Source organism: Corapipo altera, unplaced genomic scaffold (genome assembly GCF_003945725.1).
Source record: "Corapipo altera isolate COAL_440 unplaced genomic scaffold, ASM394572v1 75, whole genome shotgun sequence".
Taxonomy (NCBI): Eukaryota; Metazoa; Chordata; class Aves; order Passeriformes; family Pipridae; genus Corapipo; species Corapipo altera.
This window is the reverse complement of record NW_020884887.1, coordinates 3,733,194-3,746,405: the sequence shown is the minus strand read 5'-3', so window position 1 is coordinate 3,746,405 and position 13,212 is coordinate 3,733,194. Positions and strand designations below refer to the sequence as shown.

General features: G+C 41.8%; 1 protein-coding gene across 2 annotated transcripts; it reads left to right on the top strand.

Moving 5' to 3' along the window:
• Window positions 1-31: 31 nt before the first annotated feature.
• Window positions 32-12,674, top strand: MAT2B (methionine adenosyltransferase 2B). Of its 2 annotated transcripts, none has more exons than XM_027643315.1 (7): window positions 32-588; window positions 5,961-6,155; window positions 6,972-7,086; window positions 7,378-7,530; window positions 8,806-8,999; window positions 9,932-10,045; window positions 11,056-12,674. In XM_027643315.1, the coding sequence occupies exons 1-7, from the start codon at window positions 559-561 to the stop codon at window positions 11,224-11,226; spliced, it is 972 nt and encodes a 323-aa protein (XP_027499116.1). In that variant the 5' UTR covers window positions 32-558; the 3' UTR covers window positions 11,227-12,674. The 2 variants fall into 2 exon arrangements, with proteins under 2 accessions (XP_027499116.1, XP_027499115.1); XM_027643314.1 differs by lacking the exon at window positions 32-588 and adding an exon at window positions 2,573-2,684.
• Window positions 12,675-13,212: the final 538 nt, after the last annotated feature.

The window sequence follows — 13,212 nt, the reverse complement described above, 5'->3', positions numbered from 1 at the left end:
CTCAACTGACTTAAGTATTCACTGCACGAATCCATTACTTTCATGTTGTGGAACTTTTTTTCATTTTAATTGCAAAATCCATATTTTAACAAGAAGTTATTTCTCTGATTCATCACGCTGTATTTGTAGCAAGAGCTGGGCTGTGCTTGGTTGAAATGTAAAATGAAGAGCTGTTAGAATCCTCAACCTGCCTGACCTAATTAGAGCCCTCCTCCTGTTTCCTATAAAAGGAAAACTGTGTAAGACTCAGTGCCAGTGCTTTGACTGAATTTTGTACACACAATGGCTGTGCCTGCTCCTGCTGCCTCTTATGAAGTAAAAGTTTAGGCTCACACTGAGCTGCTTAAATGGTACCACTGGGAGCAGACCAAAAGCTTAACAGGATTCTGAGCCACACGTGATGTAGGGCTTGGATTAGTGTTTGGGTTTCAAAGGTCAGCAGAGCCATTGCTGCTTCCAGTGCATGTGCTCTGGGCAGGCACAGCCCATAGAGGGGCAAGAGCACAGGTGAACTGCAATCATTTCCTCGGCTGGTGATTCCCTCTGGAGTTTGAGGCAATGCCTGAAATGCTGGTGGGAATGGAGCAGGTAAGGCTCTGCATATTTGCATTAATATAATGCTGCCACACTTTGATTACAGAATCTAAGGAAACAGAAACAGGAGGGGAGAGAGAGACTTAATTATTCTTCAGTCTCTGTGAATTACAGTCTGAAATGTTAATTTAATGAATGGTCCATTGAGTCACCCAGGGATGCATTGTGCTTGAATGACTGTGATACAGGCAACAATATGATTTTTGTTTAACTGTTCCATGAAATCAGTGTTTCACAAAGTGAATGTAATGACAGTAAATAAATGGGAAGTACAGGTAGAACACTACTGAATCCAGGTAAATATTTGAGGAGAAAATAGATTATATTATGTAATGGAGATAACAAATTATACATAGTTTTTGTAATTTATACTGGTGACAAAGAAGTGAAGATATTTTACAGGCTGATTATTGGTTCTAGCTTGAAGCTTCAGTGTTCATGCTTTCTCTATTTTTCTCTTGCTCGAAGCCTGGAAGGCAAAATTTTCATTTCCATGTCATGGTTTATGTTAAGATGCACAGGAGGCTCTTCCAGTCCGTGCTGGGAGGAAGTGGTGTGGCATTAGATGTGCTGGGAGCTGTTACCTCAGAGCTGCTGGACAGTTCGGGATTTCTTTGTAGATTTTTCCTTCTGGATTTGAAGTTATGAATTTCTGTTATTTTAAAACAGAATTCTAAGTTTAATGAAAGAGAAATAAATGTCAGTAGCTTGTTACAAGGGAAAAAAAGGGCACCTGCATTACAAGAAGACAGAAACTGCCTAAAGTAGTTTATATGTACATATATATATATATCACTTTTTTGTCCTGTGAATATTAGTTGTTTGTCATAAATAAAAGCCATTTACAATATAATTCTATTAAATTTTAGCATGATTCTATTAAATTCTGATAGATTTTTCTGATTTCTCTTCAACTGTGTGTTAGTTCCTACAGTATCAGCTGGTTTCCCTCCTTGACTACTACCAATTAAATACTGTTCTAATTAACTCAAGTTGAAATAAATTCATCAGGGGCAGATATAAGTGTGAACGTAGCTAAAGTGAGTCTTGGCCACTAATTCTTACTCATCTTCTTAACTTTAGTCCTGTTGTTTAAAAAAATGCCAGGCATGGTCTCTGCCTTCGTGGGTCAGAAATGGCACAGCAACACTTTGTATACAGATTCCTGTTACTTTCAAAACTTGCATCAGAGAAAACCAAATCTGTCATGTTGTAGGCATAAAATTATACATATAGGATGTGTGCCATAAGCAGTGATTGCTTTCTCAAAGGCAGCTTCACCTGCTCTGTGGGGTTTGCCAGTTGGCTTTAGATCAAACTCTGGATAAAGGCAAATTGAAAATGCTTATTATTTTCCACCCTTCTAAAAGGAGAAATGAAGTAACTTCTAGTGATTGTGACAAAGCCATAGTAAGAGGAATGTTCTAGCAGCCTAATAAAATATTTTGGTCCAATTATAAAGTTCCTCACGTGAAAGATCACCATGGGAAGAGCACAGTTTCAGTGGGTGAACTTGGTAATGCTAAAAGCCAGTCAGGTGCTGCAGTAACTTTAATTACTGTTGGAAGCACCATAACCACGATGCAAACAGGAGCCAGCCTGCAGCTGAGGCAGCCCGGGTACCCTCCGGCTCACTCCCGCTTCCTTCTCCACCCCGAGAAAATCAACGCCAGTAATGGGCACTGGGGCTGGTTTCCTAAAAACCAGTATGCTTTTAGGTTCTATGGAGAGGGGACGGGACTGTTGTGTCCCTGCTAAAGCGCGTGCCGTGGGCCGTGTATTTTAAATTTAAATAAAGAGCGCTTTTCCTCGGGGTTGGGAACAGCCCATTTCCCGCCGCTCCACGTGGGATCGGGGTCGTCACTCCGGGATTCAAAGCCCCGCCCCCTCCGCCCTCCTCAGCCAATGAGCGCGCGGCGGCGGGGGGCGCGTGCGTCGCGCGCGGCGCGGCCGTGCTCGGGCGCCCCCTGTGGGCCCGTCCGTGGCGCAGCGCCGGGCGCGGAGCGGGAGCGGCAGCAGGCCCGGCCATGGTCGGCCGGGAGAAGGAGCTCCGGATCCGCTTCGCGCCGGGCCGCTGCGAGCTCGTCGAGGTGAGTCTCTGCGGGGAGCTCTGGAGGTGAGCTCGGGGGGCGGGTCTCTGCGGGAGCGCGGCGCGGGGCCGGGCGGGCAGGCCCCGAGCGCTGAGGGAGGCCCGGGGGGGGGCCGCGGCCGCGGGGGCTGCGCCTGAGGGAGCGCGGGGAGCGCTGCCGGGGGTTCCGGGGGCCGAGCGGCGCCGTGTCTGCTCGCGGTGTCGGACCGGAACGGCCGCAGGGCGCTGAGGGGTCACGGCACAGGGAGGGTGTCTGTGCCACGGGGAGCCTGTGCAGAGATTCCACACGGGATTCCTTTGGGAGGCTCGGCCCTGCCCGCTGCCCCGGGCGGGGCCCGTGATCCCCACAGGTGTCCGTGAGCTGCCGCAGCAGTGGGGGTGTGATGGGCGAGGGGAACGCGGAGCAGCCTCTGGGAGCGGGGGTGAGGGTTCGGCTGTCGGGCGGGATCTTGCAGAGCCCGAGGGTTCGCCTTTTGCTTTCTGTCGCTGCAGGGTTATGTCAGAGCTGAGCCCGAGCTCGGTCTCCCCGTGCCTTCCCTGCAGGGACTCGTGTATCGCCGTGTTATGTTGCAAATGTGTGTTACACTGGGAGCTTCCGCGTTGTGGTGGCCATTCCTTAGAGTTGGTGTTTTGAGTTCGTCGTGATTTTCTAAATAAAAATACGAAGCTTAAAGAGCACTTGTTTCTGTTTTTCACCTCGAAACGCATCGCGTTTTGCTCTCTTTGTAAATTACGCTCCTGTTTTGTATTTTGTTAGTGTCTGCAAAGTAATCTGATGTCTCATAAGTGTTATTTTTTAATCTTGCGATGTTGCCACTTGTTTATTTTTATGTGAACGAGACAGCCAAGCACAATTCGTTTTTTATTGTGTTAGTTCTTAGTTAATGTTGACATCAGATAAAACAGAATTAAATCGGATGCTTCATTATGAAGCTCAAAATTCTTCATATCAGTGGTGTTATTCAAAATGGTTTGTGAAGACAAGTTTTTGCGTGCTTGATGATTGGAATGTGGTTGTGGCTTAGCTGAGAAACACACGTGAAAGATTTGTTAGCACAAGGCTTATCTGAACAGGGACCTGCATTTACACCTGTAAAACTTGCAGGCAGAAGGATAATATTTGAGTTCTAGAATGTCTTCTGTTCTTTATGTACAGTAACGCTATATAAAATTACTTCAAAATCGAAGTGTGCTTTGTAGCTCTCTTGTCTGTGTGTGGACAAGAGCAGCACCTTCTGCACATCTGTGAGAGCACCTGCAAACAGCAGTGGTGGGAACAGGGAGCTTCAGAGGGCCTTTGGGCTCAGAAGTTCTGTGGTTCTGAGACAGAAATGCTGCTGCAGCTGGGGGACGTTCTGTGAAGGAGCTTCTAGGGAAAGAGTTCATCTGTGCAGGTTTTGTTGTCACCAGACTGTGTAAGTTCTGGCAAGGTGAAATAGGTTCAAACTGCTGGCTGGTTTGTGTTGGATTTGTGGGAAACATCTACCCTTTATCTTGCTTTTTCAGAAACAAGTGACTAAAATCAATCAGTCTTGCAGACAAGAGCAACAGGATGCGAGCTGTGCTTGGTGAAAGCTGTGTTTGTGTCCAGTTCAAGCTGTGCTGCTGATGTAACATCCTCTTTATGCTGTGCAGAAAAAACAAACTTAGATAAATGAGGCTTAGAAATGTCAGATTTCACGAATGACACTTGGTTTTGTGTTGCTCACTCCCTTCTTATTAAAGATGTTCGGTGACATTTTTAGAGAACCATTTGACTCTGTTCTACAGCAAGTCCTGGATGTTTGTTAGGGCAGCTCTGGCTGCAGAAACACTGATCAAATGTCCTGTGACACTCTGGGCAGATTTTGCAAAGGGAAAAAGTGCAGGAGAAAACAGTAGTTGCACATTCTCACTCATGCTCTTCAAAGAAACATGGATAGCCTTAAAAATGTAAATAAACTTGTGTTCTGAGGTAAAATTTAAGGACATCAACAAACAAAATTTTTGAATTGACAGACTTGCTATAGTCTATCATTTTCAGGCAGCTGTCCAGATATAAATTATTGATTTTCATCCAGTACTGATGGGAATAAGTCATCCTTCACCTGGAGATTTAGAGATGAGACCAATGCATGCACAGTGCTGGGAACTGGAAGCAGTTGTTTTGGGATAGGCTGTTTCTGTCATGCACAGAGCTCTGCATATACCCTTGTGGAACAAAAGCTTTGTAATTTCAAGGGTGAAAAACAGTACTTTGGAAGCAATTGCTGTGGTTTCCTGAGCTGCAATCAAAAAGTAGCAATCTGGTACAATGCTCAGAAATTCCTGGGCTGTTGGGATTGCATAGCAGAAGTATTCTGTGATGTACAAAATTATAGTCAGTTATCACAGATTGTCCTGTTGTGTAAAGTAGTCAGGAAATCCAAGGTTTGTGGGTTCTGCACACCCAAAGTTTTTTTCTGTACTGGCATGGTAAGCATATGCTTTCATTTCTGTGTTGTGTTTTAGTTTTCATGTTGCTGTTGTTCACGGTAGAGGCAGAGGCAAAGCATGAAAGGAAAATACAGATTATATAGATAGACATGGATCTTGTGTTTGCTGCCTTTAAAACTTGATGGTCTACTGAGAGTTGGATAAAGTTTGTGTGTGCTGATGTACAAAGTTGTCCCAGTACCAAAACAAGGAGCTGAAGTACAGCTTTAGTCTGTTGTGTAGATTGAGAGTTGAAATTGTCAAATCATTTTCAGGTGCATTTTGTAAAACTGGCAAGAGATCTGTGTGTTGGTTTTACTTATTCGACTATTTTGTTGAGTAACAATCAATTACTGTTCTATTTGATAATAAAATACAAGTCTTTAGTTCTTACAGTGATTTATGTTACATTGCTGCAGCTTCTAACAGGCACAATCTATCCAAGATTATTTGTTGTACCATTCAGACCCTAAATCTTTGGGTCCATTTTCTAAAGGAGTCGTTTCCCTCCTTTCAGATTGCACAAAGCTGTCAGCTTTTGAATGAACTTAAAATTCTGTCTTCACTAGTGGTTTGGTTTGTTGTAGAAGTAAATGAGTTTCCTGCTAAAGTTTTGTTTTCACTACCTTCAAGTGTATGTTTAAATATTAATCTGGCTGCAGTATTGGTGCTCCCAGATGTTTGTGTTCCGTGAGACACTCCAAAAGACTCAGGAAAAGCTTATTTAATAGAGTAGCTCTGACTGTGGCCTTGCATACTTCTAAAGAAAAACCAGTAGAAAATTGCAGTAGAAACAAAACTTTTGCTGTTGTCATTTTCCTAGGAAGATGTTGACATTCCCAGTAGGCGAGTTTTGATCACTGGTGCTACGGGACTTCTTGGCAGAGCTGTGTTTAAAGAATTCCGTGAAAATAACTGGAATGCAGTTGGCTGTGGATACAGGAGAGCTCAGCCCAGATTTGAACAGATTAATCTTCTGGACTCTATTGCAGTTCATGACATTATCCATGATTTTCAGGTAAGTTTGTGGAGTATGAAGTGGGTGGATGGGGTACTTTGTATAGTAGTCAGTGGATGGTGCTGCTGAGCTCTGGGACTGCAGTGGGGCTGATGCTCGGGCAGAGCTCTGACAAATGTGTGTTGTTTCCCACCCAGAGTAGGTTTGCTCTGTAGGGACAGACAGCTCTGACCTGTGCTGTCCTCACCTCAACAGGCTACAGGCACAGCTGTACATGGCAGAACAAAGGACAAGAGAAATGTGAGTTATTCACACAGTAATGTGTCCATACACAGTTCTGGTGAAGTGCAAGAACACCTGAACACAACAGCAGGAACTGTGTGTAGCCTGCAGTGCAGTGAGGAGTTCACTGTTTTTTTTCAGTTCACCTGGAAAAGGGAATATATAAAACCTGCAATTCTATAAAATGGCTTTTAATATCTCCTTAATAATCTTCATATGTTAAATAAGCCGTGTGTAAATGGCTTATCTAAAAATTTTTAGCACCCTTGTGCATGTGAGAAATACATATTTGTATTAATATATTTTATTATACAGAGTTAAAAAGGCAAAACCAACAATTTCAATCTCACTGTAAAATTGAAGCTGCTGAAGATCACAATTGCAAAACTAATGATATATTTTTTTGGTCTCTTGAGGCAGGAAGGTTGTGTTGTACTCCCCAGGGAACACATGCTCCTCAGAATGCCGTGATTAAAAGTAACACTGCTACTTTTATTACTTCACTTTTGCCTGAGGAGCATCATCACTACAGTTAGGGTGCAGCTGCAATCTCTTGACCATGTTGGTTGTTTAAAATTAGTCTTTAATTTCCAGCCTCATGTTATAGTGCATTGTGCTGCTGAAAGAAGGCCAGATGTTGTAGAAAGTCAACCAGATGCTGCTTCTCAGCTCAATGTGGCTGCTTCAGCAAACTTGGCAAAAGAGGCAGGTAAGGAGACCATGTCATGGATTGTTTGGGTTTTTTTTAAATACTGCATTTATTTATACAGGAACATCAATACAAGTAAGTTACTCTAAGTGCTGAATGTCACTTCTGCCATCAATGTGCCATCCATCCATTTTCTGTAAGGGTGTTGTGCACAGATATGTGAAGGATCAGCAACAAAGCAGTAGGAATGAATGGGGAGAGAACATGAGGTCCTTGGGAGATTTGTTTTGACGTTTGTTGGGGTTTCAAACAAGGCATGAATTAAACTCTATATAAACATTTCCTTCCTAGCTGGAGTTGGAGCGTTTCTGATCTACATCAGTACAGACTATGTGTTTGATGGAACAAGCCCTCCTTATAAAGAGACTGATGTACCAAATCCCCTGAATTTATATGGTAAAACCAAGCTGGAGGGTGAAAAGGCAGTCCTGGAAAACAATGAAGGTAAGGATACACTCAGCTGGTTTTAATAGAGGCTTTCTGTTTTTATTTAGTTGTAGATTGGCTTAGTAGACTCCTAAGTCAGTGGTGAAGTTGCAAAACCATGGAAATGAGATCCAGAGAAGAATGGGATTAGCAGTGAGTCCTTGCTTGTGAATGGTTTCTCTTGCCTATAGGTTGACCAAAGCTTTATTTCTTACCTGTTCCCATCATCATTTGTGTTACTTGTCTCTGCTGATGGACATTTGAGAGCCTTTTTCTCCTGTGAACCTGCTGTTCCTAAGGCAAGGTAAAATACCTCACTCGATATACAGCTGCTGTTATTTAGGGAGATGCATTCTCAGTGTATGTTCACTTAAAGGGAGAACCAGACTTGTGATTCAACAATAATGCAGATCAAATCAACACATTCTCTTGTTACTCTTTGGGGTTTGCTCTCATTACAGAAGCCAGTGGGCCACCCATTTTGTTTTTGCCCACCTAGCTTACCACACACATCAGATTCCTGCTTGTAACACTTCCTAATTTTTTTTCTCTTTCAGCAAAGCTATTACTTTTAGTGAATTTGTCATAGCCATCTTGGAATTCCCCTGAGAGCCTTTTTGAGTCTTCATGACTGAGACAGACTAGTATGATATATTCCATCATGAAATATCCTTCTCTTTGCACTTGTTTACTGTGAATTTAATTTCTCAAATCACTGTTTTGAAATCTAATACTGTTTACTGCTGTGTTCTGTGAACCTGTTCCTTATTTGTCAAGCTTTTTATTCATTCCAAAGTTCATGTCTTTTTTCTGGTAAATGGTATCCTCCTTGATGCAGGAGGTGGCTGCATGCTGGATGAAAAATCTTTGTAATTGATGCCTGAATATGGTGACTTGTTATTGGAAGGAATTTTTCTTCTTGCTCTTATCCAGGGAGGATGGGGAGTGCTGGAGTAATTCCATAGTACAGTCAGGTTTTTTTATTTTTTAGTTTTTGTTCTAACCCAAACAGGCCCTTTTGTGCTGTTAATGAAAGCTTGTTAACTTCCTGGAAATCAATGGCATAAATGAAAGTAAATTTATACATCTTAGTGTTTATAAACTGCTTTGATATAAATTAAAATTATTTTCTGAGAGTAAACATATTAACTAATTGCCTTTTATTTGTGATCTGTAGATGCTTAATATCATCAACTTATTTTTTAACACTTCCAAACTACTTCTCAGGATATGCTGCAGCATTTATGCCTATCTATACCAATGGTAATGCTTTTAAAATATTCTTTCTTTTAGGAGCTGCAGTACTTAGGATTCCTGTCTTGTATGGAGAGGTAGAAAGACTGGAGGAAAGTGCTGTGACTGTTATGTTTGATAAAGTGCAGTTCAGTAATAAATCTGCCAACATGGACCACTGGCAGCAGAGATTTCCTACCAATGTCAAGGATGTAGCAGCTGTTTGCAGACAACTGGCAGAGAAGAGAATGATGGTAAGAGTGTCAAGAAATGAGCCTTTGCAAGGTGAAAACAGTTTGAGTTCTCAGCTTTGTTTCTGACTGCACATAACCTGAATTATTCTTTGCATTTCTGGAATGCTGGGAGGGAGGAAAGAACTGGCTCTAATACTACAGTACCTTTACGTGACTGTGGGGGAATTGTGGTCTTTAAAAGTGAATGAAGTGATGGGACAAAACCTGAAAGTTGTCCTGTGTCTTCTAGTATAGAGGAGAGAAATGGAAATGCCTAACTTATTCTGATGTGCCTTTTACAAATTGGTATTTTGAACTAAAAAAAACCCCCATAGTGGCTGAATGTAATTCTCAAAGATGCCCTTGATTATTGTGTTAAGAACACTAAAGTGGCAAAACAAAGCCACTGAACTGAAATACTTTATTGTGTTTGTTCACCACAGCACCTTCAGATTACCATCTTTGCAAGGTAACAACGAAACAACAATCAACCACCTTTTATTTTTTCATACATGTACCAAGGAAAACATGGACCATGCACATAAGGTGGATAAGGTGCAGTTTGATTGGACTCCTGCAGGATTTGCAGTTTGACATTCAGAATGTGTGTGGTGCCTTTTGCCTTTGTTTTCAAGTGAGCAAATAGCACAGAACAGCTGAGTTGCTCCTCCCCAGCTCTTTGACCTTGGTTGGAGGGTGGAGCTGGGCTGCTCCTTTCCCTCCTGTTCATTCTCCAGCACACAGGCTGTTTGTGGACAGTCAGGTCAGATCCATGTAACACCAGTTTCCAGTCTCAGTCCCCAGATGTGTGTTCTCTGGAAAGGTACCGAGTTTCCAGAACAGCAGTGAGGTGCCTTTCAGGATGGGGTCTTGCTGGACAGCTCTTGCCCAGGGATTAGTCTGAGGGCCAGCTGGCTGCTGCTTTTCATCTGTGCTTCCTGTTCTTTCTCTAGGACCCATCAGTAAAAGGAACATTTCACTGGTCTGGCAATGAGCAGATGACTAAGTATGAGATGGCCTGTGCAATTGCAGATGCTTTCAACCTCCCCAGCAGCCACTTGAGACCAGTAAGTGATGTGTTGTTTGACCTGTAGAAAGGTGGATGTGCTTGGTCATTCCAAGGAGTTGGTCTCACACTGGCTGTGCCAGTGAGCTTCCTCTTCAGGAGGGTTGTGCCTGTCTGGCACAGCAGCTGTATTGCTGAGGGGGCTGTCTGGGATCCAGCTCAGGCAAACAACAGCTGCTTTGACCTGCTGAATTAGGAAAATTACCCAGTCAGTCACCAGTTTCACAGTCTGCAATGTAATGGTATTTCTGCAGAACAGTTCCCCTGAGTCACGAGTAAATCCATATCTTTGTTGTATCTTTGACCTTAAAAAAAGCTCACAGATTGACAGAACATTAACTCGCAGGTAGGAATCTGTGAAAACTCTGCAATGTCCAGATTTATTTCTGAATACATGCACTTAAGAACTACAAAGGATTTTTGCTTTGCTTAAAATGCCTGTCCTGCAGTTTTATGGACACTTGAAAGTAAGACTAAAGACATAATGATAATGTGGTGAGAATATAACATTTAAACAAGATGTTATTTATATACAAAATAAATTCCAAGGATTTGGAATTGGTAAACACTGGAACTGAAATGTGGCTTGGAAGATGGCAAGAAAAACAGTGGAGAACACTGAGTTTTTTCTGCCCAAATCTACTCTTCAGGTATATTGATCAAGACATGGTTCTGTGAACATTCTGGAGCATTTCTTACCTTGTGATTATAACCATAGAGTGAAAATAGGAATAAAAGGTAGAAAAGCACAAATAGCAGCAGTAACTGAGTGAGAAAAATTTAAGGTCACACCGCCCTGCCTGACATCTGTTGAAATGAAGTTAACCAGAAAACAAGCAAACAAATAAAAAAAATCCCAGACAAAAAACCCCACAGAAAATAGTTAGAAGGGAGGACAGGAACATTCCTACATAGAAAGCTGTGAAGGAAAATTTTAATGTCTGAGTGTTTTTCTGTTACTTCTGATTACTTGTTGGTGTGTTGGTTTTGTATCTCCTGTTTCTGTTTTAGATTACTGACAGCCCAGTTGTGGGTGCTCTTCGCCCGAGGAACGCTCAGCTGGACTGCTCCAAGTTGGAGATGCTGGGGATAGGCCAGAGGACACCATTTCGAGCTGGGATCAAAGAATCACTTTGGCCTTTCCTCATTGACAAGAGATGGAGGCAGACAGTCTTCCATTAGTTTGTAACTTTTTTAGTAAAAGTATGCTATGTGGCACTTTTTTAAAAGAAAGAATAGTTTTGTATGAGTGTTCTTAAATCGTGACATTTATGAGCTTTCATTTAATCGGGTAAACAAATGGTCTTGCACTAGTGAAACTGTTAGCCTAAAAAAAGTTCAGTGACAAAAACTGAGCCTATTTGATGTCATGCATCTTTCCTTCCATTTGTACCAGTCTAACTTAGTATCTGTTCCAGGCAGATTGAGGTTCTTAGTAATCAGTGCCATGCGATGCTAAGAATCACTTCACTTGCTGACTTACTTTTGGCTGAACTATGTTGTTGATGCTTAAGGTCTGTGTCATTGTTGTATATACCATTTCTCCTCATTAAAAGACATGGTCAGTTACTTTATTATCAAAAATTGAGTTTTTTGTTTTTAACTTCTGCAGGTGGTGTTCTTAGGGAGTTAAGCTGAAGTAGAAATAGTTAAATACTTGTTTTGCTTGAGCTCTGATCAAAACGTTTTTTAAAAAAGCGAAACCTTATTTTTGCAATTATCAAGTGTACTTTTTAAGCTTGAAATATTTTCAGAATGTTCTGTAACTTGAATGCCTGCAGCTTTGTATTTGTACAGTAAGTTGTATGCATTTGTTTAAATGGTGACTTGTAAAAGCTGGAAGGGGGTGGGGAGGGTGGGGAATAGTTTTGACCTGGGGGTTTTTTTGGGAGGGGGATTGGAGTTGGAGGATTCCTTTTTTTTTTTTTTTTTGACTGGGTGGTTGTTTGTTTTTCTTACAAAAGCATAAAATGCCTTCATCTTTCTCTTTTTGGGGGCAGTATTTGGGATTGGTTAAATTGGGAGGAATTTGTTTGGTAGTTGATACAGTGAGATGGAGAGGAAAGATGTTTAAGAATTTGTAGCACTGCAGCTTCTTTTGCACAGACTGTCAGACTTTGCACTGATGCAGCTTGTTCTGGAGCAGCAAAGTGCTTGTGTTGAAGGTTTGCAGCATAATAATGTAACCACAATAGTCTAATAAGACTTAATCTGCTTAAGTCTTGTCTTTAAAGCTGGACTCAATAGCCAGGTAAAGTGGAGGAAGAACACGTTTGTAAAGGTTTGCTTCCTTCTGAAATGGTAGAATTAACAATATAAATGTTCTTCTATTGGCAGCAGATAAAAGGTGCAGTTGGATGATCATTTATTTTTCTGAGACTTAAATAAAGGAGGAAGGAAAGATGTTCAGATTTAATTTGGAAAAAAAAAGAAGAGGGTTGAGGGGAGACACACACAAAAATAGACCAACTGAAGGTCTTGTAAAGATCAGCTTTATGTTCAGTCATTTAATTTCAACTGGCATATGCTAAGCATTCATAATCCCAATTTGTTTTTAGTCTGAAGTCCTGTTATACACATGGTAATTTATCTCCAAAATGACAATAAATATATATTGCCAGCATGAGAAACAGTAGTTGATTCTTTCTTTACCATCAGGATTTGTTTATCTGGATCATAAATATTTGCAGTTCTTCTTGAAATCTCTGTGCCGTTTCAGTGCTGGTTTTTTTCCCTCTGTTTATTTCAGTAACTATTTCCAGAGTCAGATTAGGTGAGATCAGTGTCTCTGACACTGTGTCACTGCCTTGGGGATGTGACAAATGTACACACAAAAGGTACAGAAGCTTTTGAAAATATGAGCCTGAAACATCCTGGGCCTCAGTGCTGGATCAAGAAGATTCTGAGTACACCTCCTCCCCTCACAGGGAGCAGTTTGCCCAGGAAGGAAGAAGGATGATTTCTTTCCCAAACATAAAGCACCTGATTGGGATGAGTTGGGCATTTTACTGGGAGGAGGGAATTGCAATTTTTGAACTTTTTTTTCCGCACTGAGCAAGTGAATCAGTCCCAGTCCTAGTGCTGTAAACACTGAACTGTGACAGTGCACAGTTTTGACAATTCAAAATTTATTTTGAAGTGGAAGGAAAAACAACCTAGAGGGGTTTG